This window comes from Talaromyces proteolyticus, assembly GCF_021365285.1.
Source record: "Talaromyces proteolyticus strain PMI_201 chromosome Unknown BGW36scaffold_5, whole genome shotgun sequence".
Classification (NCBI taxonomy): Eukaryota; Fungi; Ascomycota; class Eurotiomycetes; order Eurotiales; family Trichocomaceae; genus Talaromyces; species Talaromyces proteolyticus.
The window spans coordinates 975,883-999,254 of NW_025764281.1; the positions used below are offsets into that span (position 1 = coordinate 975,883).

Sequence of the window (23,372 nt, forward strand, 5' to 3'; positions counted from 1 at the left end):
GTGCTAAATTGGATACAAGGCAATAATGATATTACGTTATGATTTTACTTTGATGGGAATTATGAATTAAGGTGATATAGTTATCAAATAATCTTACATAGCGATTTCATCTGCTACTGAATGTAGATCGGGTATCAGCTGCCTTTAAAGAAATGCGAACCATTAATACAAATAATGTACTATAGCAAATAGCTTACATTCTAACTCCCTGGCATATATTTTGTCTATCAATAATTAATCATTGAGCACTTGCATAACTTAGCTAATTAACGGTTGATAAGTTCCCCGCATTGAGACTTGCCTAAGAAGACCAGATGGGGCAACATGACCAATCATATAGTGTCCTCGCTCCCGCTGCCCAAATGAGACTAGCGTTTAAAACGATGGAAACCAAGATTCGCCTGGACCCATATCTGTGTCCCACTCTCTCGGCAGGACAGTCTCTTTTGGGTCTATGTCGATGTTCTCGCTACGAGACATGCTCTAGATACTCGTTTTAGACGAATATGTGTTGGGGGTTGGCTGGAGCCTGTTGATTGTCACCGTAGTATGAAAGCGCTAGGTCTGGTTTTTCGTTTTAGGGATGCGATAAGTTGTTTTGCTGTATGGATCTTTAATCCCAGATATTGTTAACTCATACGGTGCATTGTATTCATTCTTGGAATTGAGTCAGTCACAATGTTATCTTCGGATAAAACTGCAGAGTATACGACTGCCACTAATGGCGAGAAGGGGGTGCCAAAACCCTCCCCATTGAACGAGGACTTTAAAAACCTGGTAACCAAGACACTTGAAAAATGGCATATCCAAGGTGTCTCCGTTGCAGTTGTTGATGGCGATGAGACTTGGGCTGAGGTATATACACACATATTAATTGATCTCGAACAATAAATAACGAAACAGTAGGGATATGGAATTGCGGCAATGCCTGATATTCCAGTTCGGCCTTCAACACTTTTCTACACTGGCAGCACGACGAAAGCCTTTACTGCCGCTGCAGCTTCTTTTCTGGTTGATGATGACGAAAAATATCCAAACATAAAATGGAATACACCTCTTAGTGAGGTGATCCGTGAGGATTTCGTTCTTCCAGATGAGTATGCAACATCGCATGTCACACTAGAGGACGCACTCTCACATCGATCCGGCTTGGCTGGACATGAGCTAACGTTGGGTCGTCTCGGCACCGTACGAGATGTCGTTCGAAGTCTGCGTCATTTCAAGATGAGCCAGGAAATTAGAACCACCTGGCAATACCACAATGCTTTGTATATTACAGTAGCACATATGATTGAGGTTGCAACTGGAGAGTGGTTAGGTGACTTTCTCCGAAAGCGTCTCTGGGAACCCTTGGATATGAAATCTACATTCTTTTCACTCGAAGACGCACGGCAGTATGCTGCATCTGCTGATAACGACGCCACTCTTGCTGTTCCTTATGGCTGGGATGAGACCAAATCTGAAATGGAGGAGATTCCTTATTGTGAGGGCGTGTTAAGCGGTGCCGGAGCAGTAATCTCTAATGTTGTTGACTATACAAAGTACCTACGCTCTGTGATGAGACAGTCAGGTCCGCTCTCTAAAGAGGGATATGCTGCGATGCGCCAACCTCGGTCTTTCTGCCCTCAAATGTTGCCGCAAATGAAGAATCAGATTCTATATACCCTAGGGTGGATGACAACTACATATCATGGAGAATTTGTAATGTTTCATCCGGGTGGCCTGGAAGGCATGACTGCCACAATGATCCTATTCCCTGAACGCGAATGGGGTGTACTTGTCTTTTGCAATAGCGATGGCCCAGGGCGCGAAACGCTAGCATGGCATTTGGTAGACGAAATGTTGAAGGTTCCACAAGAAGATCGTTTGGACCTGTATGATTTGTATGTCTTTCCCTAGCTTTCTCAGAAATCGGTCTTTATCTCGGACTCATGCTAATTTGACTTTCTCTATATAAGTGTCCAAAAGAAGCTTGTTGAGAAGAGGAAGTACAACTCTACAGCCCAGGAACGCCTCTACCCGTCTATTCCCTCACCACCTCGACCTCTCACACTCCCACTAGAAGAATATGCTGGTACATACACTCACCCAGCGCATCCGGATATTGTTATTACTATAGCATCCGAAGCGGAGCCTCAATTCCTTGTCGAAGTCACAGGATCGCTCCGTAGCACAATAGCCCTGAAGCATGTTTCTGCTGATTACTTCCTTGCCGAAGTATCTCTCTACATGTTGCGCCGGGATCCTTCTGCAATCGTCAAGGCAGAATTCCAACTCAATGCGGAAGGAAAGGTGGCTAGATTTGGTGCTGCTATCGATTTCGATTACATGCCGGATACCTTGATTTGGTTTGAGCGTTCTCCATGAACATAAAATATTAGTATTTTTTACTAGATTCTACCTGTAGCTGAAAAGAGTAAATCAATATTTACATTTAACCCTCTCTGGACGCTAAAATGACTTTTAAAAATATTCTAGCAATTGAATTCAATGATTTGGCTCGTAAGTCTGGGGGAAATAGAGCATTCTGAAGTAGCAAATCCAATTTTTAAAGAAGGTTATCAATCCAGAATCGAGTCTGTGATTCCGTTGAAGCTTTTATCGTTTTCTCCATATGGAATCCGTGCCCTTCCCCAGGATAAATTTCAATTTCAACCGTCTTCCCAAGTTCACGCATTTTTTCCACCATATGCGTTGCTTGCCATGCCGGGACAATTGTATCGACGTCGCCTTGTTGAAGCAATAGTGGCCCCTTGATTTTCTCTGCATGATATACCGCACTTCGACTCTTATAAATAGTTTCTATTTCTTCCTTCGTTTTCCCCCCCTTTCCTAACACAAGAGAGTCAATATAATGACTTTCAAATTTATGTGTTGTCTCTGCAAACTCCGAAAGGCTGCTAATCCCATAAATACTTATTCCGGCAGCCCAGATATCGGGATACGTATAAAGAGCTTGCATGACTGAATAACCACCAGCGCTCTCGCCAACAATGCCGACTCTAGAAGAATCAATAACACCTTCAGAAGCGAGATACTTGACACAGCTGGCCGCATCTGCAATTTCAGCGGCGCCCCATTCGCCATCGAGAAGCTCACGATACGCCCGCCCGTATCCGGTAGAGCCGACATGATTCACAAGAACGTAAGCATAGCCTCGGGATGTCCAGTATTGCGTCGTTAGAGCGAGCCCAGGTGGGACATGGTATGTCGGGCCACCGTGCATCCACACGAGCAAAGGTGGTTTAGTGCCCTCTGGGGCTTTAAAAGCAGCATTTTTGGGTTCAACAAGCCAAGCGTACGCATTGGCAGACTTAGAATCGTCTTTTTTACCGTACAATCGTGGAAAGGTTATATGTCGGGCTTCCGAGATGAGCGTGTCTGGTATATCGAGTTCAGTGGTTGGCTTTAGTAACTTGATAGAAACACCGTCGCTCAAGTCCACACGGTAAAGCGCTTGCGGGACAGTACGAGTGCTTCCTATTACAGCAAATGCTGTGGGCGATATACTAGCCATAGCATTCTTTTGAATATCAACAATAGGTAAAGATAGGTCTTTCCATGAGCTTGTTTCTAGGTCAATCAAGACCAGATTGGATGTCGCATTTTGGTTAACGGATGCAACGATGGTCTTGTTATCTAATTGCACATATGTGCAGCTGGAAAAAAGGGTCAGATAAAGCATGTTTTTAAAATTAGAGACCTCAACATACTTTCCAAGAGCGGGCTCTCGACTTCCAAATTCAGCCGATTCTAGACCATTTAAATGTATCAGTTTCGGTGTCTCACCATCGAAGCGATATAACTGCCAGTATCCCGTCTTGTCGCTAACAAAAAATAAAGTACCGTCTAAACCCCATCTTGGCTGGCAGATACTCTCAACACCAGCTTCACCAGAAACCAGAATTTGCCCTGAAAGTTTTCCAGTTTCCCACTGAGCAACGTATAGTCTCGTCCCTGACCAAGGCATATCAGGGTGGTTCCATTCTGTCCAACAGACCCGTTTCCCATCTGGGCTAAATTGAGGATGTTGATAAAAATCAGCGCCTTCAGCAATAACAGACACCTCGGCTGTGTTTACACGGATAGCTACAATCGCGTTCTTTACAACTGCACCTCCGTCAGAATTTTTTGAATGGCTTTCCTGGATAGCAAGAATCCATTCTGCAGTTGTTGGATGAACATGGAAATTTCCAAAACGAACAGAAACATTAGGGGCTACAATGGTCTCCACATCTCCAGATGCAGGATCTAGCAGAAATATGCCGTTATCCGGGTGACTGGTGAAGAGTAAACGGCCATTAGGATGCATCGCGAAAGAGCCACCACCGTATTCATGTATTGTACCTTCGGCATTGTATTCCGCAGGCAAGACATCTCTGGTTGTGGTGTCGGCCAGTTCCACGATGGCATATCTTCCACCTTCGGAAGGGCGTGATTCAAGAACAAAAAGCTGTCCAGTAGACGGCTTCTCTCATAAGCATGGGTTATCATAAATAGTCCGGTTCTGGCTTAAAAACGTACGTTGGCTTGTATACCTTCAAGGTGGACACTGCCGCTGGAGAGATGTTCTGCAGTAATGGGGCTATCCCATTTTCCATATGGTGCGACCGTTATTGAATCTGACATTGTGTGGCTGGGTGATTAGATTCGTAAGTTTATTGACAAAAAAATGACTTCTGATAGACTGCTAGGAGACTCTCGATCATGATTATCAAAATATATTAAGTTTATTTTGAACGCAGATTTGTCAGCTCAGGGTTGAAGCGACGCGTCGCTCTCGGGCTCCCGATGCGGAATAGAAGCTGGGGGGCCATCGTTAGGGCTGGACCCGGGACTACGGGTCGAGATAGTGCCCCTTGGATTGCCTGGGAGAGGACAAGAAGAGCGGGACTTTCACTCTGAGAATGACTGAGTCGCAAGCATGTATTGTTCTCGGCTAGATATGCTTTAATATACAAAGAGCCGGGTACGCTATCAATTCCTAATGGTGTCTTTGGTTACGTAACAAGATCGTTGTAAATTATGACCACATCCATATTTTTAGGCGACAGATTTCATAGCATATAGCGGTTATCTTCGGATGCGATTTACACACTTCAATTGCCTTCAGGGAGATTGTGACTCTGGACAGCCCAGCCTGGATGTTCCACAGTGGAAAAATCACCTAAAGGATATTTTGGGGAATTTTTCTACAGGACATTTGAGAAAATACCAAGTGAACAAAGTTCAAGAATTCCGCGACAAGAAAAAACAAAATGGCCTCACAGTCTTTTAAGATAACGGTAATTGGGTAAGACTATGAAAGGAAGACAGTAAATAAAACTCTAAGACCTTTTCACCTGACAATTAACTTAGAGCTGGAGTATCCGGTCTCACAACGGCGTTAGTTCTCTCTCAGAATCCCAAATATAGAATCACCGTTGTCGCGAAATTCATGCCTGGAGATTACGATGCCGAATATGCGTCACCATGGGCTGGGGCCAACTTTTGGCCGTACGTTTATATATCTAAATTCTTTTACGTTTTACTTTCTGACATCTATAGGCAGTATGGGAGCAGCTGGAAGTACACAGGCTGAATTGGAAAAATCTACATGGTCGGAATTATCTAAATTGGCTAAAGAGTATCCCGAATCTGGGATTTCATTCCAAAGTATGTTATGAGTTTATCTTGTATATTCGACTCTAATTTTCGACTAATATTTATTAGAGGCCTTTATTCACACCCGTGTCGAAGATGTAGGAAGGGTGGGATCATTATTTTGCCAAAGTGATAAAAATCTGCCATGGTGGAGTGATCTTTTCCACGATGTATGTTCTATATGAACACCGTCCTATCCCTAAGATATAAATTTTATACTCTATGCTAATACCGGTTTAGTTTAAAAGTCTAGATCAGTCAGAACTCACTTCAGGGATACACTCAACCTACGAATTTACAACGGTCTGCATAAATACAGCAATATATCTGCCATGGCTTCTTTCTCAGTGCATAAAGAATGGAGTCATCTTCAAGAGAGCAGTAGTAAAGCATATCGCTGATGCTGCATCTCTACACGCAAGCCAGAAACCGGCGGATCTGGTGGTAAATTGCACCGGGCTTATGGCGCGAAATTTAGGGGGTGTAGAGGACAAGACCGTAGTGCCTGCACGAGGACAAGTTGTTGTAGTTCGAAACGACCCAGGAATCATGGCTACCATATCGAATACGAGTTCAAAGAATGACGAGATGGCATATATGATGTCCCGCCCAGGTGGTAAGTAATCTGAAATTAACATGAATAAACCTTTCTTGTCCCTGCTTACGTAGTTTTCAGGTGGTGGAACGATTCTTGGGGGCTGTTATCAGGTGGGAAATTGGAATGCATTTCCGGACCCCGATCTTGCAGAGAGCATAAAGAAAGGATGTCTTGCCCTATATCCAGAATTGACTCAAGGAAAAGGCGTGGAGGAGCTGAGTGTTATTCGCCACGGTGTTGGGTTTCGCCCCTTGCGCCCTCAGGGTGTGCGTATCGAAACTGAGCGCGTAAAGGGGACCCTAGTTGTTCATAATTACGGCCATGGTGGTTGGGGGTATCAATCTTCGTATGGAAGTGCTGCTGCTGTAGATTTGCTTGTTGAGCGAGAGGTAAAGTTGAATGCTAAGCTCTAGGCACCAGACTATCGTGTAAGGATTAACATCCCTTCTTAAAGTTTACCTTGTGTTATAGACTTTTTCCATTATCTATTAAGTAGAGTGTTGGCTAAATTGAATCATTAACTATATTAGGAATAAACTACATAATCTTCAATGTTGTTGTTCTTGTGAGTCTTCAATGAAGATTTCAGCACATTGGCTATTGAAACTACTAAGAAAAACGAACATATTGGTTATATGATAAATAAAATTATATCTTAATTGTCTGCGTGCCTAGATAAAGCACCAATATACCAGCTTCTTCTGATACTAATCAAACTTAAGCGTCTTCCTTAGTCGTAGGATGCTTCTCAGCATGCCCCATGTTGACCTTATCCTTCAAGGCATCCACAGCACCGGTCTTGCCAATAACGATACCCTTATATTCTCTGTTGGAGTCCACCTCACTGATATTGAAGTTTTGCAGCAAGAGAGAACACAAAAAAGCCACAGCGACAAGAATCAGCCCTACCAATATCATATCCCGAAAAGTGCTTGTAAAGGAATTGTTGATAGCATCACGAGTTGGCGTTCCCCATTCAAATGACAATGCTGATGTAATGGAGGCTGCAATTTCTTCCATGTAGCTAGCATCCTGGGCAGGCAAATTGGCACTAAGTTTTCGGGGAAGTAGGGCTAAGGAAAAGGACGTTTCGTCAGTGATATAAATTCTTTTATAAGAGATCAAAGCATATCTTACTTGTCCACATGCCTCCGGCTATTGCTGCACCAACGGCATTCCCAACCGCAACGGATGTTGTAAACAACGCTGTACCTGCCGCCATTTCTATGTAATAGTCAGTATAGTCAATTGATGTAAAGTGCGAAAAGACGGTACCTACCAGATTGGTCAATAGAAGCTTGTATGCCAAATTGTGTTGTCATGACAAATCCTTCGCCAATTCCCAGGATCAATTGCGAAACGACTAACTGGGGCATCTGACCATTCCCGTTGACATACTTATAGGTCAGACCCATCCCAAGCACTATGAGTCCGTATCCAGAAACCACAACCCATTTATATCTTTTCAAATATTTGACCAGTAGGCCGGACATGAGTTGGCCCAATGATCCTGCAAATGGGATGAGAATATAAATGTTTGTAGCCGCATTGACTGATAAATTGGCTGCAATCAGTTCATACATGAGGAGATAGCTTTGGAGTATGTAAAGGCCGCTATAGTTGATGAACATAGCTGATGTCTTGTTAGCGGACGGTCCTTCGTATAAAGATATAGAAGAGCCTACCTATTAAACCGAAGATTACTGTACGATTTTTTAAGACCTTCATGGACAAAATTGGCCAGCGAGCCCACTTAGTTTCCCATATCACGAGGGCAATCAAACAAACACTGCCAATGACCAATTCAACGATTGTATGGGTGGTTTTCCAGTTATTTTCATTGGAAGGCGCGAGCGATATCGGTATTAGCACAAGAGCGAGTCCAGCACCGAACAGAATTAACCCGAGGGGATCAAGTTGGAGGAAATTTTGAACGTGATTTCGGGGTTTATAAGTGCCTTCCTCTTTTCTTAACATTGTACCCTTTCTCTTGTTGTGGTAAAGGGACGCCAGTATAGGCAATGAAATTACAGGGATCTATATACCTCGTCAGCTATCGACGTTAACTCACGGAAGACTGAAGTACCGACAATAATAGCAAATATCCCAAAACCCCACCGCCATGTGATCTTGATTATTCCGGTCGCAACCGAACCGGCAATCTAGTAAAATATTAGTTTAATTATCAATTCTTTAATATGTTGATTAAGTACTCACCCAGCATGTAACAAGTGAGGGGGCAATGGGTATTGCATTTATGAGGGCACGATTATGGAGATCACTGGTGTCTAGTTGTTGACGTTATCAGCAAAGTTTAGATCAAGGCTTGCAAGGTTACATACCACCTGCCAGAATCTGAAGCATCAACGAAATTCCTAAAATAATCAGCTGTCTGAGACTATTGTCTTAAGGATATAGCTAAAGAAACATGGAGCGTACCTATGTAGCCAAAAGCCCAGAATACCTGTGCTCCAGCGTAAACACCAACGCTTTTTGATGACGCTATCATAATCTCTCCGATGGTTAAGAGTATCACGGAAATCGAAAGCATCTCGAATCGACTTAATGTCACGATTGCATCAGAAAGGAGTGGTCAATGATACTGTAAATAGGGCAGCCCCCGTCGGTACTAACCCATAAACATCAGCAAGCCTAGCGAGAGGTTGCAAGGCAACTGTTTTTGTCTTAGTATAAGCAAAGGATCATAAAATAGATAGTACGAACCCGCTGATGCCACAGCCTGAACCACAGTGACCGTTCCCAAGAGTGGAGCAGAAGCAAAGTCACTCGTCGCATACGAGGCAAAGGAGCTTGATGTTTGATTGTTCAGATTTGTGGCGAAGCTCATAAGCAGAGCAGATATCCAGATAACGATCAGGTTTTGAAGGTTCCAGCTGCGTTGAATACCGTCCAGGTCCGCAAGTCCAGGGAGTTGCTTCTTGTCCTCGGACAGACTTTTACCATCAGCTATAGCAACGCTTTCCACATCGGCGGCATCTTGAGAAATGGCTTTCATGTCGAAAGCTTTTGGGTCCTCTGGGAGGCCTGGGGAAGTCATGGTTTGAGGACTTGGGCTAAGTGATCCATTAAGAAACCTTCATAAACGTAATCAAAGAGTCAAAGGCAAGTCCACGGAGGCATGGGTGTTCAATATTGCGGGCGTCAGCCTGCCTCTATATTCATTCCCAGAGGCGTTGTTATCGGTCGCTGGTGATACATCCGTGCAGTGATTAAATCGAGCTTTCTCCAATCCAATGGATGCGAAATTGACATGCGACAGTAGTAGCCCTATTCATGCCTGTGTGGCTTGTCGCACTCCCTTACCGCATTCAGCCAGAAAATGCGACACTAACGACGCCGAGGCGAAGCTAAAATACGCAAAGATAGGGCGGAGGCGGAAACCCCAGGCTCGCTCGCTTCCATTCGTCTGGCTCCCTCCCTTATCTGATAAGCCTTCGACGCTGCCGGGTGCCGGATACGCCCCCGCCGACTGGCGGTTACTGGCGGTTACCCCATATTCCGCCATGTCCAGACTCCCAAAGTGAAATCCACTTCTGCTCACCATCCATCGCCTTCCGGCCTGATCTGTCCAAGTCTCTCCCTCATGAGTCTACAGGAAGAACCGCAGAAAAAGCGATTGAAGACTGGCATTACCCGTGTTCGCACTGGTTGCTATACATGTCGGCGGCGGAAGGTCAAGGTACGAATCTGTCAGATACAGAGTCGTGTGTCCCAATGTTGATTATCTCGTAGTGTGATGAAGCCAAACCGGCATGTCGAGCCTGTGGCCAGCTTGGTCTTCGTTGCGAGGGCTATGCACCACGTTACAAGTTCTGCGATCCCCAAACCTTTGAAACCATCCAGTGGGCTACAACAGTGGTGCCGGGGACAGGCTCTCCATCCCAACAATTATTATCGCCTAAATCATTAAGAGATTCTGAAACCTCACTATATCCTGCCAGTTCCGCATCGGTTGCGGGCTCAGACACTGCGAGCGATTTCCCTTCATCGGTAGTTGGGACCTTGAACCACAGCAAGCCATCTCTGGTCGAGTCGTCTGCCGCAGGCTCCCGAGCTCAATTAGACGCCAGCTTTCATGATCAGTTCTCCCCTTTTAGCGATAATATTATCGACACGGTTTATAACTTAGGCCTCACACACTATTCCGAGTCGGACTTCTATGTTGAACGGATGGATCGCTCGTCTGGCATAACGGACATGTTTCTAGGCGACATAGCTAGTCCCACCGAATGCGCCGGTACTATTCATATTTCAGCCATATCAGAGAATTCGCCGTCCAGTTTTAGCAATGACGTCTATCAGCCTTTACACTTAACTAATATGAACAATAATCAATCTCTTGGCGAGCTTTACCTAACGCAATGGCACAACGTCGTGGCACCTCTACTACCGTCGGTGTTTCATGACATCACTACAGATATGCCGGAATTTCCGCCTCTGAAAAATGCAGCTCTAGCTATTACAGCGGCCTACGTGGCCCACCTCGAGTCTTTGACGATCCGAAGGGCCCATAGAAGCAAAGAGTCATGTTATATACCACAAAAAGACCACCAATACCAAAGCTTGCAATACTATAATAAAAGCATTCAAGGCATTGGAAGATCTTTCGAAATAGCACAGGCGAATCCTGTCCACGTCCTAGCAGCATTACTTCTATCTTACTACTTCGAGCTAGATTCCGGGTCCTTCGCGGGTGGTATTGGGCACATGACCGTCATTGACAAATTTCTTGCCTCCAACCACGAGGAAATTAAGATAAATCCTACAGGGCAAAAGTTGCTTTGCACGTGGATGAATCTCCGCTCCCAGTTCGTGAATCGGTACCTTGGAGGATACAGGTCATCAGAGCCTCCTCATACAATCGACACATTCCCACTAAATCGCATGATAGATAATGGAGGGTCGCATCACGATTCCATAATTATCATGTTGTGTGATTGTAAATTATTGAGCCGAAAGATTATTCTCGACTGGTGTGTGACACGAGGGGAGTCTCGCAACGCTGGTAACAAGACTCCAATAGAAAATATACTTACCAAGACGTCACTTCCAAAATCACGGTATGATTCAATGTCCCAGTTGGCCATAATCGACGAGCGGTACCAGGATTCCTTAGAAAAGCAACGTGCAAGGTTAGATAAGTGGCACTCTGATCTCGATCTATCCGAGCTCCCAATAGACAGCTACACATCACAACGCAAGGACTTGCTCACCGAGCAATCGTCTAAACTTGACATATTTCCTTTGAAATTCCACAGCTTTGAGGCCGCGATGAACTATGCCTATTACGCACACGCTCAGATGTTATGCTCTGAGGAAACGATAGATCGGCTGGAAGATCCGGCATTTGTCGAGCCGGCCTTTACGAGAAAAGATTCCCCATGGGTGGAGCTTATACTACGCATTACTCAAGGACTTAATATCGCTGAGTGCATCTATAAGAACACTTTCAACGCCGGCATTCTACCGATTATTACTTCCTGCATGGTTGCTTGTCCTCGGGCGGACGTGGCATCATGGATTGAGGATTGGCTACGGAAAGTGGAAGACTTCGGTATTCCACTTGAAAGCGGACTGCCATTCGGGATAATTAAACGAACTATCCGTTTTATATTAAACCAGAGGCAGAATAGGCGTCATGTACTGCTTATCTTACCCCTAGACATTGAAGATGCGGAAAAGTCGGATCTTTACCACAGTGATTTCAAGATGCAAGTTGTAGTCTGCGGAAAGAACACACGAACAGGGAAGTTATATAATGAGATTGCTGAAATACCCGAAATATGAACAAAAATGAAAGCGATCCAGCCCTATCTCAGGCTTCTGCTGGCCAGTGACATTTGTTATACGCCAGATAACTGCTATTGGCTATCTTGCTGCGATGAGGCCTAAAGCCGATCCTCCTAGATTTGATTGAAAATTCATCTAAATTTAATAGTCTTGAGAAACTTACAATAAGAAACCTAAGCGTTTGCTCGAATTAGCTTATTTTAATCAGGTTTTATGGCAGCTAGGTAGGAATCAGAGACAGCCATACAGGATCTCGAGGCTTGGGTCTGTTGTTGCTGGTAGCCAAGGTGACTACGTCAAAGGGGTGTATTGCTGGATTGAAGTAGTCGAAGGGCAAAAGGCCATGGTTCCCCCCATAACAAGCAGCGACTAACGTGTAAGAACAGCTTTACTGCCTGCGTATTGTTACAAGAGGAATAATGGAGGCTGAAATATCTCGAGGCAGAATACCATGGTCACCTTGCATACGCACGATGAATTTTTCGCTTCAGAGGCAATAGAGGCAATTCAGAGTCAAATTTCCTCACAATCCCCTAATCCCTCACCCCCCATCCCCCATAGTCCCCCACCCAATAGGGATCAGGTTCTCCTACATCGCGTTGGGCGCGCGGCGGTAATTCATAGTTCACCATTGACATGTATGGTACGGCGTTTACCGCCAGCGTATCGAACGCAGGGGCCGGCCACTGGCCAGAGCTGGATTTCCGGCCCGCCCGGACACGCCAAGCCGGCTGGTGGTTGGCACTGCAGGTGAACTCGCTTTGATTGGCCAGCATACGCAGACAAACCGTGATCAGTATTGATAAACTCAGCATTCTCACATTTTATCCTCTCCTCCTCAATACTCACCTACGTCAAGGTAGGAAATCTATACAAACCGACATTACTTTCATAAGAACCTTTCACCAACCGATGGCTCTTTCAGCTGAAGCAATTATTGGTTTGGTAACCCTATTGGTCATGTGTCTTTGCGTTCCTGGCCTCTGGTCTTTCATCCGCCGCAATCAACTATTTCGACAAACTAGTATGAATTCTAATTTTCTTCTATTTTCTGTATCGTATGATATCAGCTGCTAATATTCTATAATTAGGAAATGCTGCTCTCACGCTGGTACAACATAATCAAATTCCTCAAAACATGGTAATTACATCGCGCAACCAACCGCTTCTTCCGCTTTGGAGAGAACCGGCCACTTTTGGGATGACATACTATAGATACACAGTCAGTAATTAATACATAGGTCTTTTTACCTTAAACCTTGCTATTAATCAACATTGAACGCATTAACTAATGGCATGGTTCTCTATAAAGACAGAAATCCGAAGTTACGAGATGTACTCGACGCAACCCTGGCCCGACGACCCTACCAGCTCTTGATATTCACATATTTGTCGACGATTGAACATAACTTCGTGTATGTTAGGAATGTTAGGGCGCTATATCTACATTGATTTATAGATATTCACATGTATACCTTGTTGCTTGCGATCAGTCTGCTCCTTCCCCGCCACATCAGGGATGCTCAAAAGGAAATAGACCGCTTTACTTTGCCCATATGAGGATCAGTGAAACGAAGGTAGAGTGTGGTTAAAGCACTTATTATACAGTTCAAGGACGATTTACCGTTATTTTCAAAATTTATGAAAAATTATGGCACGTTAAGAGCAAAGATACATTAGAGGCATTTGGTGGTACAGGTACAACCCCAAGGAGCTCCACATGGCACGGCGGCAACGAGGCGGCTCTCCCGAGATGCGCTAATCCGCATTAAGCGGTCGACGGCCGCAAGGTTTGCGAATAGCTTCGTCTTTAATTCATCTAGTTGACTTGATTTCCATACCTTTCTCGTTGGTGTTTTCCACTCTTCATCTAGTAAAATGTATTCTGGCATTATCAACTTATTTACTCGTCAACATTTATATTGTATATTCATAAGCAATGAAAAATTGAATCCAAAATCTAAATCCTCGCTTAATTTCACGAAAGTCGACCAAAATATAAACACGTTTCTGCCAAATCATCCAGACTCTGAAGTATTTCACATCTCTAGGACAAAGAGATATAGACCTTTTAAGAGTTGACGATGGCCATGTCGGCCAGGAGCCGTGGGTATCCCGATAGAAAAAGGAAAATTCAAAAACCAACCATGAGTTTTCTTTCTCTTTATAAAGAGAAAAGACGATCAAATTAATTTATTGATGGACCGGAGCATAATGAGTTGGAGGATATGGCGCTGTCGCATATTGAACGAATTCTGTGGAAGACAGTTCCATATTGCGTTTAGTTTTTGTCAAGACCCCGTTCTTTCGCTCTTTGCGACTAGGAAAGTTGCCATCTCTACCAGCCATAATAGATCCTGGATGGACAAAGTTGAATACAATGTTGGCAAGGAACATTGGAAGTGTATCAAGCAGATATTGGTAAATCTCGTGAGTCATGGTGGGGCCCTTCGTGCCTCCACCGAATTCAGCAAGACGGAAGATAACACGAACCTAGAAAAAAGTCAGAAGGGTTAAACAAATAAACAGATTGTTGTAATCATTAGAGGCCAAATTAAACATACGGTGATCATTAGCAGAGCGAAGTACAAAGCGTACAATAGCATATAAGCCATCCTGGGATTGCCTCCTTCTCGATTCATGGTTCGGTGGAAGTTGAATGCAAAGAAGAAGAAAACCAGAATAAAGAATTGCTGGATACCAATCCCACCCATGTAAATGTGGATTCCTTGTTCAATTATTAGTTTTCAGATAAGAGAAATCGACTTCGAGGGAACGGAAAATCATACCGGTCATCACTGCATTATAGTCGTTGCGTGGATTTGCTGTTTTAATTCCTCCAATAATCTGCACGAAGAAAGAGCTTGTAAAGTTGTTAATCCAAAGCCAGATCGGTGTTAGTGAAGAATGAGACATACAGAATATCCAAAAGAACAAAGATCAAGCCAAACCTCCACGGTTTGATTCCGCCAATTTTGGCATTGTTGGTGAAGTTCCAAACCATCCGTCCAAACACCATGTATACAAATGCGTTCGTGAATATCGGTGCGATCTATTAGAAATTTGTTATTAGATGGTGACTCCAGAAAAGTAGCAGTAATTCATGCTTTCAAGAAAAGGTAGCCGTACCAGAACTCCAACAAATTGAACAGCATAAGGCCCAAGGTCTGTCGGGTGATCAATACTGATGTAGCGGAAGATGTAAGATACGGTCTGCAGCGCTGCCGCTATTACAACAACCAGGCAGTAGGGTTTCCTGTGGAAGAACATTTGGAAAAAGTGAGCGACCGTCACTAAGGCGAACACCACGGCCATGATAGCGGCGCCTGTTTTCGAAGGACAAAAACTCCATAGCCGGTCTTGGTCGGAAACATCGACCGCTGTGGTGATCATCCATTAGCATTCAAAAGGTAAATTAATCAAAGATATGACCAATGGTACGAACCTGGACAGCTTTGTGCCATAGTTCCTTGTGCTATGTTTTTTGTATTCTTCTCGAACCCAACAGAAATCCCAGCCAAATACCGTGTGAAGCGAAAGGAATAAAGGTCAAAGATGCACTCGTAGCGCTTACTACCAACAAGTTTTGAATATCAAAAAGGGGATTGAAGCCAATTTATAGAAGGACTTCTGTGATCTTTACTGCCATTAAGATGGAAATGGTCCGTTCATACAAAATCATCCTACCAGGCTATGATATCTTTAGTTAGAGCACTATAAAAACGTTTGGCCGTACTAGGCGCCCGTGCCAGCAGATTATGCCGTTCTGGATTACGACTAAATAATGCGGAAGGGTCTTCGTATTCGGCTGGCGCCAGGAGTAAGGGCTGGGGCCAACCTTATTCTCGCCGCCTGTGAGCCAATCGCTATCGGAAATATAGTGCACTAGACCTAATATGGGTATTTTCCTGGTCCCCACCATCAGCTTAAAGCATACAGCCCAACATTTCTCTAAAAATAGTCGAATCAGCCCCCTAAGGTTTCTAGCGCGTTACAAAAGCCTTATGTTGACACTTAATTCTCTATGCTTTGACTAGGGATCTACCACGTTCCCTGGCCAGCGGACCTAGCCAGCGCTATCTCGGGCCCTCGACCTCCTTAAATTTACAGAGTAGCCATTAAGCAAGCATCTACTTGTAAATTAGCGAATCGATTTCCCAAAAGATGTTTTCAGCCGCAGCCGAAGTGGAAACAAAAATTGCCAGCAAATCAGGTCTATTGGCCAGAAGCATGCATTGACGTGTCCCATCTAGATAATAATCCTAAATATAACATCAAGAATTCGTCTATCTTTTGCAAATATAGTAACCGAAGATTGATCGTTATTGAGTGCTAGCATAGTATTATGCCTTTCATCGTGATTATATCGAGCCTGCACCATACGTTAGCAAGGCATGTTCAGCAATAAAATTGTTGTGCTAGACCTAATCTCTACTTTGCTAGGCGCCTCTTAGTCAGTGAGAAAAGTTTCTAGGCGTGGCTGTCAGAGCCTGCAAAATTGCAAGGGGTGTTCGTACACTACTTGGTAGTAATTAAATTATCGCCATAGCCCCAACGATTAAACGCACTAGTCCCTGATCTAGACCTATTTTGGGATAAAACATACCAAGAAGTAAGTGGCTTAGTAAGATTTGAATTACCCATCGCAAAAGTATTAACTGTAGAGAACGGAAGGAACTGGCAACATCATTTGGGGCCAGAAAACCTTATGAATGGAAAGGCAAAATGGCTTCAAGATCTGTGTTGAGCAACAACAATGATAACAACACCGACAAGGTTTCATTATATGAACAATTGGGTCAGAAATTCACGAATTGAAACCGAAGCTTTGCTTATAAACATATGAGATTACTATGGTTTTGGGAAAGGCGATCAAAACTTTAGTCAAAAAGCCGTGTTCTTTAGATCAAATTAGGAAAATATTGTAATACTCAAAATTGAAATGTAGCATAAAAGTAACCTGGTCAAAATTCAACTTCATATCAAATACTTAATTGTATGGCAAATCAATAGAACTCTTGGTCAATAATTCTGTGCTACACTATCTATTTTTACTATTACATTGATTCCACCTCAGAATCTTGTGCCTATGCATCTAGAATATTTCTCTGTTAAGGTATGCCGCTCGTTCGTCAATGAGATACCCATGTACCCAGAGCCAAATGAACAAGCTTTGCTTCAGGAGGGGCAGTCTGATATAAGACTTAGTAATACTTTAATTCGTTCCATGCCATAGCTATAGGCTCAGATAGGGTGTATCTCTTTCAATTAAACTTTTTTTGCTTCTAAATCGGATACCCTTTCGATTCACTACATACACCAGACATTGTTAATTGATGCATCTCACCTAGTCACAACATTAAAGTTTATATATATCGATTGATACGACTAATAGCTTCCTTTTTATCTTTCATCATTATTCAAGATTATATCCATAAATAGAGGATGGTTTAATATTTTCAAAACATAACATTTTTCATATAATGCAATAAATAACATGTTAACTCTTCTACGATGATATTCATAGAGCAGTCACTTTAATGTCGACATTGTAAAAACCAACATCAAATTCAGGATACTTCCGGGTCAGTCAATTCCCGTCTTTTGAGCGGATGCCCTTCGCATTAAGACAGCATTTAATTAGATAGTGTTACATCCCAACTACGTTATCCGAAAAAGTAAAGCGAAAACAATTCCCCGTAAACAATACCATCATTAGGAGCCGTCATAAGTGTGGGGTTTCCTTATTTCACCCCACGGAATACCTCTAAAGACTTATTGGTTGACAGTTTTGTACAACACTACCCCGCCGACTACTGCGAGACAATCAAAGAACGGCCAACAAGTGCCTTCGTGAGGGGAACGTTCAAAGCTTCATGGAATCATGCAGCCTTTCATGCTCAAACTTGATGACGGGGAGTCACCTCTGGGCGGCTCTCTATTCCTGTAAAGCGTTCGTCGGATAAATTTAGACCTCTCATTATTTGCCTTCACGGCGGTGGATATGACGCTGAATATTTTGACAGCGATTCTGAGCACTCAATTGCCAGCGTCTCTGACGCCTTAGGTATTCCAGTAATATCAGTCACTCGCCCGGGGTATGGTGACAGTACCATGCCTTTTGCGAAGGAAGATACAGACGATTGTTGTGAAACATATTCTGAGAAGCAAGGAAAAAATGAGTGAACATACGGCTCGCCTAAACAAACCAATTCCTTTTGGCGAAGTCTAGGATATTAATGGAATTTGGATCTAATCCTGGCAGAAGTACTGCAGAGCTGTCAAAGTTCCGGTTATGCATGGGTTAAGTGAGTTTGATAGTCTTTGGCTCTCAACCCCAGCAGCCATGCAGAGCTACCAAATGGCGTTCATTTCGTCCCGAAAGACTGAGGTGGTATTTGTGTCTATGGCCCCTCATTGCATTGAGTTAAGTCTCCAAAATAGAGCGTGGTTCACTAGATGTTGTGGTTTTGCTATTGAGTCTGTGGTCCTAGAAGGGCTGAGCAAAGGTTCCTGATTCGATGAGATAGTCCATATTTTGTCGAACTTTTAACCATTAGACCGAAAGGGCGCAACCCTTACGTAGTAAGGATTCTAGTGGTATTATAGTCGTATATTTAGTCTGACATATTTTGAGATCACGTGGTCATGATATTTTACAAGCTTTTCATTCGGTAAACAATATTATTTTACCTCAACTCTATGTCAGAACAGTTACTCAAAGCTGCTGGGCAGTAGCTACTGAGATAATGGTTCTCTTTAGCTCACTGCGTTATAATATGTTTTCTGAAATTTTGGATAAATATACTCCATCTCACAATGATAAGGTTAAAAATTGGCTAACAGAAATCAGAATAAAGAGCATTTATAATAGTTCACAGCTTGCATCATCTTGGTGCCCCTAGTCTTAACCTCCTATTGGGGTCATCTGATACAATCATTGCCAAGACTTTAGTCACCATCAAACCCATGTTTTTATGATATTTTTATTATTTGTTTCTTGAAAGTTAATACAGACTTAGTATGTGTTGTCTGTGTAATAAAAGCAAGAAAAATTGTCATGTGTGAAAGGTTTGGATTACCTTTGTAATTTGTCATACGTTAAGATATTTTGTTGTTAAACAATGTCTTACCTGCGCTGTGTTCGCAATCCTTTCTATTGTACCTGCATGCAGCGTTGCGTATCCGCACACCTACTTGTTCAGTGGGACGAATCCGCTTTAGGGCTTTCTTGCTCCTTGTGCCCAATGCACTTTGACTTTCAGCTGGTAAATTCTATTGATTTTTTTCACTTAACTTAGTCTACTACTGGCCTTAGTTAGTGATATAGCATTGACAATTTGATATAAAATATAGGAGCACTAAAGTTACTATAGCTAAGTCATTTCGCCCGCCCAATATCGCAACCCTGTGGTTGCGATATTTTTATCATTCATTCTTTTTACCAAATACATGCTGGTTTTAATGGATAAATTTAGATTATGTCTTATTCAAATTACTTATTACCGTAAGATACGTCAGATAACAGGAAGTTTCTTTGTTCTCGTTGTAAACCGATTGGGCCTAAAGCCTGGGGTTTCCAATATCGATCAGGCTACACCTCGGTTATTTGCATAGCCAGGCTTTCATTTCGTGGTCTGTACAGCGCATTCGGATGTCTGAATACGTGGGCCGGCTAGTTACAGCTACACAGACATCTGGAGCATCGATGTTTCACTGCGACCCCAGAGTTGTAGCATACAACTGTTACTTTTCGGTCGTTTAAGTTTTCTATCTCTATCTTGGTAATTGACATGTTTGTGAAATTTATTTTCAATCTTTCGAGACTATGACCGTTTATTTAGGCAGGGGTCGAGATCGCTGCCCAAACCTATATAAGGGCCAGTCTCGTCCTTCAAATGTAGATCAATTCAACCTAACTTCTACAGCAAATTACTTTGCATAGTTGCTGTTCTATCTACTTTATTTCAATAAACCATGGGGTTCTTCGCTAAGTCCTTGATATACTTCCTCTTCGTAGGGGCTGCGACTGCACGCGTCATCAATGAGCAGGAGGAGGGAATCATTGAACCAGGGCATGTTATCAGAAACGACAAGGGCTTTGATATTGTGGCTGCCAAAAATCCAATTATTGCCCCAACTTCCACAACCTCTATCATTAAAGTTGGCCGTGCGGACACCGTCACCGCGGGAGCGCCTTCTCCTACACAATCAGGTCTAACTTCTAACTGTGACGCCTTCTACTTTGTCGAGTCTGGCGATTACTGTGCCGCTATTGTTTCAAAGTTTGGGAACTTTACACTTGATCAGTTCTACATTTGGAACCCGTATGTTTGATTTTTAATTTAATTCCTTTTATGGATACATGAGACCTTCTTTCATTCTTACTACTAACACATTCATAGAGCCGTGAAGTCTGACTGTTCCAACTTGCTAGCTGGGTACTATGTCTGTGTTGGGATTTCAGGTACTCTTATCATTTCTACATGCAGTAGTATTTTCCCTACTAAATCAAGTACTTCAGCTTCGACTCCATCTCCAATTCCATCTCCAACGCAAACCGGCATTGCTAGCAACTGTATGTATAAATACTCTAAAGTACCAAAAATATCAACATATTCTAATTCAACATTGGAAAACAGGTAACGATTACTACAAGGTTCAGTCAGGAGATACATGTGTGGGAATTGCCAACGACAATAAGATCAGCCTTTCCGAGTTCTACAGTTGGAATCCAGCTGTAGGGTCTAGTTGCCAGGTTCTCCTGACTGGCTATTATGTCTGCGTGGGAGTCAGTGGTGGGAAAAAGCTCTCCAAACGGAAATTCAATGGATTCGGTCTACTGGAACGAGAAGGCATCCCTACAGCCATGGTGACAGTCACACCAACTTGGGCTGCGGCTCCCTCACCTACTCAACCTGGCATCGTCTCTGGATGCACGGAATACTACAAGGCAGAGTCTGGAGATACCTGCATCTCCATCGTATCGGACCACTACCCTATAATTACTGTCTCTCAATTTGAAGGCTGGAATCCAGCCGTTGGGAAAGACTGCAAAACTCTCCTCGTAGGATACTATTACTGTGTGGCGGCGTGAAGTTGGCAAGTTGCATTGATCGCTTGGATTGACTATCGACCTATTACAATTGAGGATTTGTGGCGATGTTTTTATCGAAATCATTTGCTCGGTAATATGCCTAGACCGTTCCAATGTCCAAGTAGAGAAGTATCAATTGATCGTGACTAAAGACATTACAGCAACTTCCATAAAAGTACTTGAGTCTTTGTCCGCTAGCCAGATCTGGTCTATTTCTATATATAAACAATAATCACTATATACATATTTATGTTCTATCCACCAAAGAATAAAGGGCACGGCTATGCAAATCCCATAATCTGATCCTGGGGTATTTAAAAGAGTAAAAACGAAATAACAAGAAAAGAAAATCAGCCCTGCACCAGTGTATCGACCTGAGATTTCACTATTTCACTCTCGGCGACAGCAGGCGATAATGATGATACCTGAACTGGTGCAGGCCCCTTACTTTCTTTCTTCAACTGTTCGGCCTTACGTTGGTCCTTCTTGCTAACAGTCATAGCCCCAATGGCGAACGCCTCATCTGGAAGCGGTCTAATGTGCGGTTGACAGATCCACCAAGGTCGACTATACTCCGCGATTGTAGCCTTTGACCCCTCAAGCTTTTCGCGATTGTGTTGACTGTCGAATTGCTCAGGATTTTTCTCATATTCTTGAAGGCCTTCCTTCACCGCTTGTTCCACCATGCTGAGAATATTTTCAAAAGCAGCGATATCACCGTTGGCAGATTTGGCTAGAGCATCACGAATATGCGTTTTAGTTGAAACCATGGGCCGAAGAAGTTGGAATAGATGGCCTTGCATGGCACACAGGCTGGGATCATTAACTTTCACTTTATTCTTTCCTTTCTGGCGCTTTTGTTTCTTTTTCGGTGGTCCTTCTTCTTCTTCTCCTTCTACCTCAACAGGCTTCGTTTCATTTTCTTTTTGAGTAGAGTCGACCGGATCGGATGGAAGGAACAATGGCTTCCTCACAGGGACCGCATCACGTAAGACATATCGATGAATGATATCAAGATAACGACGGAAAACTGCATCTACACGATATCCTCCTTTCCCGTTGCGACCGCGCCAATACTCCCGGCCTTCACATCCCACAGGAGGCACTTCACTGAAAATTGTAGGATCCGAGAGATTGCCTTCAGCGCTCATGACACCATCTGCACCTGTGGCTTCTAAACATTTTTCAATATCCCCATTATTCAAAACATTTCCGTTTGCGAAGATAACAGTGTCGGGAGGTAAATTTTCTCTCAAGTAGCGGATGTAAGTCAAATCAGCAACACCGGTATTGTGACCTTTCTGCTCTCTCCTTCTACCGTGAACGGTGATGATACTAGCACCCGCCGACAAAATCATTTTCGCGTATTCCAGCGTCTTTTCCTTTGTTTCTTGAATGCGAAATTTGGCTGTTACCGGAATGGGAAGCTCTGTGTGTAGCTTATTGATCAACTTGTATATTAAATCCCAGTTCTCCTGTAAAAATGCGCCGTAGTTTCCCTTGCGCGCAATTCCCTGCGGACATCCAAGATTGAGATCGACGGCATCGCAGTAAGGAGCTACATGGTGAGCGGCTTGTATAAAGTCTTCTGGGTCGTTTGAGCAAAACTGCACAAAGAGTGGGCGATCGATGGCGGGGTTGCCGTCAAGAAAAGGTGTCACTGTTTCCCCATCAACCGCGCGTGTAGGCTGGAAGAATTGAGCACGGAATCCCGCAGTTTCTTTAAACAATCGAGCGTGGAACATTGGGGAATACGCAAGAAGAGGGTTTGGCGCGTGTTTTTTCATGTAGGAGCGGGTGAGCATTCTCCATGCCTGAGAAGCATTAGCTTATCAAATGTGAAGGTAGAGACAGGGCATAGTAATAGCCTACAAATTCAGATCTGTCTACCATAGGCGCAACAATGAATTTTGGGCTTCCAATACTCTTGTAAAATTCCCTCCCCGTCAACTTCGGCCTTGCGGGCTGTGCGGGCTCTGTCGTTGGGGACGGCGTCTTGACAGGTTCTTGCGCCATTTTCAGGACTGCAGGTAGTCGCGATCTGAAGTATTTCAGGCCCCAAACTGGGGGTTTGATGTGGAAAATCCCTATTTTGAAAGATTGGCGTCTTCCCTTTCTTTTTGTATGATATGAACAGTGTGGTGTAAAAAACAGCATGGAATAAATTTGGGCCAAATTCAATTTCCGCCATCACCGCAGCGGAATAATGTTATCCCGAAGCCT

At 43.5% G+C, this 23,372-nt stretch overlaps 9 protein-coding genes across 9 annotated transcripts; 5 read left to right on the top strand and 4 right to left on the bottom strand.

Moving 5' to 3' along the window:
* Nucleotides 1-445: 445 nt before the first annotated feature.
* Nucleotides 446-2,367, top strand: BGW36DRAFT_339812 (putative penicillin-binding protein; the record flags this gene model as incomplete). Its single annotated transcript, XM_046213048.1, has 3 exons — nucleotides 446-855; nucleotides 907-1,883; nucleotides 1,959-2,367. The coding sequence occupies exons 1-3, from the start codon at nucleotides 679-681 to the stop codon at nucleotides 2,365-2,367; spliced, it is 1,563 nt and encodes a 520-aa protein (XP_046073069.1). The 5' UTR covers nucleotides 446-678.
* Nucleotides 2,368-2,548: 181 nt separating this feature from the next.
* On the bottom strand, nucleotides 2,549-4,629 carry BGW36DRAFT_416192 (putative dipeptidyl peptidase IV; the record flags this gene model as incomplete). The annotated part of the gene is made up of 3 exons (XM_046219336.1): nucleotides 2,549-3,659; nucleotides 3,714-4,468; nucleotides 4,525-4,629. 3 exons carry the CDS (start codon nucleotides 4,627-4,629, stop codon nucleotides 2,549-2,551), a joined length of 1,971 nt encoding a protein of 656 aa, XP_046073070.1.
* A 629-nt stretch (nucleotides 4,630-5,258) lies between these two features.
* Nucleotides 5,259-6,654, top strand: BGW36DRAFT_426305 (D-amino-acid oxidase; the record flags this gene model as incomplete). The annotated part of the gene is made up of 6 exons (XM_046220246.1): nucleotides 5,259-5,293; nucleotides 5,359-5,496; nucleotides 5,552-5,655; nucleotides 5,713-5,813; nucleotides 5,884-6,259; nucleotides 6,320-6,654. 6 exons carry the CDS (start codon nucleotides 5,259-5,261, stop codon nucleotides 6,652-6,654), a joined length of 1,089 nt encoding a protein of 362 aa, XP_046073071.1.
* Nucleotides 6,655-6,958: 304 nt separating this feature from the next.
* On the bottom strand, nucleotides 6,959-9,299 carry BGW36DRAFT_358135 (putative siderophore iron transporter; the record flags this gene model as incomplete). Its single annotated transcript, XM_046213940.1, has 10 exons — nucleotides 6,959-7,314; nucleotides 7,379-7,465; nucleotides 7,521-7,898; nucleotides 7,927-8,278; nucleotides 8,313-8,318; nucleotides 8,459-8,529; nucleotides 8,584-8,616; nucleotides 8,681-8,802; nucleotides 8,876-8,915; nucleotides 8,966-9,299. The coding sequence occupies 10 exons, from the start codon at nucleotides 9,297-9,299 to the stop codon at nucleotides 6,959-6,961; spliced, it is 1,779 nt and encodes a 592-aa protein (XP_046073072.1).
* Nucleotides 9,300-9,845: 546 nt separating this feature from the next.
* On the top strand, nucleotides 9,846-12,049 carry BGW36DRAFT_426307 (uncharacterized protein; the record flags this gene model as incomplete). The annotated part of the gene is made up of 2 exons (XM_046220247.1): nucleotides 9,846-9,941; nucleotides 9,995-12,049. 2 exons carry the CDS (start codon nucleotides 9,846-9,848, stop codon nucleotides 12,047-12,049), a joined length of 2,151 nt encoding a protein of 716 aa, XP_046073073.1.
* A 687-nt stretch (nucleotides 12,050-12,736) lies between these two features.
* Nucleotides 12,737-13,709, top strand: BGW36DRAFT_376463 (uncharacterized protein). The gene is made up of 3 exons (XM_046215882.1): nucleotides 12,737-13,076; nucleotides 13,144-13,274; nucleotides 13,365-13,709. The coding sequence occupies exons 1-3, from the start codon at nucleotides 12,965-12,967 to the stop codon at nucleotides 13,428-13,430; spliced, it is 309 nt and encodes a 102-aa protein (XP_046073074.1). The 5' UTR covers nucleotides 12,737-12,964; the 3' UTR covers nucleotides 13,431-13,709.
* A 536-nt stretch (nucleotides 13,710-14,245) lies between these two features.
* BGW36DRAFT_358137 (RTA1 like protein-domain-containing protein) lies at nucleotides 14,246-15,516 on the bottom strand (the record flags this gene model as incomplete). Its single annotated transcript, XM_046213941.1, has 6 exons — nucleotides 14,246-14,545; nucleotides 14,617-14,780; nucleotides 14,842-14,915; nucleotides 14,971-15,104; nucleotides 15,182-15,432; nucleotides 15,498-15,516. The coding sequence occupies 6 exons, from the start codon at nucleotides 15,514-15,516 to the stop codon at nucleotides 14,246-14,248; spliced, it is 942 nt and encodes a 313-aa protein (XP_046073075.1).
* Nucleotides 15,517-19,969: 4,453 nt separating this feature from the next.
* Nucleotides 19,970-21,313, top strand: BGW36DRAFT_148853 (uncharacterized protein). The gene is made up of 4 exons (XM_046209485.1): nucleotides 19,970-20,379; nucleotides 20,458-20,519; nucleotides 20,577-20,630; nucleotides 20,695-21,313. Exons 1-4 carry the CDS (start codon nucleotides 20,030-20,032, stop codon nucleotides 21,147-21,149), a joined length of 921 nt encoding a protein of 306 aa, XP_046073076.1. The 5' UTR covers nucleotides 19,970-20,029; the 3' UTR covers nucleotides 21,150-21,313.
* BGW36DRAFT_460500 (dihydrouridine synthase family protein) lies at nucleotides 21,313-23,291 on the bottom strand. The gene is made up of 2 exons (XM_046222094.1): nucleotides 23,022-23,291; nucleotides 21,313-22,963 (listed from the first exon to the last, which is right to left on the bottom strand). Exons 1-2 carry the CDS (start codon nucleotides 23,163-23,165, stop codon nucleotides 21,500-21,502), a joined length of 1,608 nt encoding a protein of 535 aa, XP_046073077.1. The 5' UTR covers nucleotides 23,166-23,291; the 3' UTR covers nucleotides 21,313-21,499.
* Nucleotides 23,292-23,372: the final 81 nt, after the last annotated feature.

Coding starts and splice junctions, on each gene's coding strand:
- BGW36DRAFT_376463 (XM_046215882.1), top strand. CDS start 12,965: ATGGCTCTTTCAGCTGAAGCAATTATTGGTTTGGTAACCCTATTGGTC. Junction 13,077..13,143: donor TCAACTATTTCGACAAACTA/GTATGAATTCTA, acceptor TTCTATAATTAG/GAAATGCTGCTCTCACGCTG. Junction 13,275..13,364: donor TGACATACTATAGATACACA/GTCAGTAATTAA, acceptor TTCTCTATAAAG/ACAGAAATCCGAAGTTACGA.
- BGW36DRAFT_148853 (XM_046209485.1), top strand. CDS start 20,030: ATGGGGTTCTTCGCTAAGTCCTTGATATACTTCCTCTTCGTAGGGGCT. Junction 20,380..20,457: donor CAGTTCTACATTTGGAACCC/GTATGTTTGATT, acceptor ACACATTCATAG/AGCCGTGAAGTCTGACTGTT. Junction 20,520..20,576: donor TGTCTGTGTTGGGATTTCAG/GTACTCTTATCA, acceptor CAAGTACTTCAG/CTTCGACTCCATCTCCAATT.
- BGW36DRAFT_460500 (XM_046222094.1), bottom strand. CDS start 23,165: ATGGCGCAAGAACCTGTCAAGACGCCGTCCCCAACGACAGAGCCCGCA. Junction 22,964..23,021: donor TGGTAGACAGATCTGAATTT/GTAGGCTATTAC, acceptor AATGCTTCTCAG/GCATGGAGAATGCTCACCCG.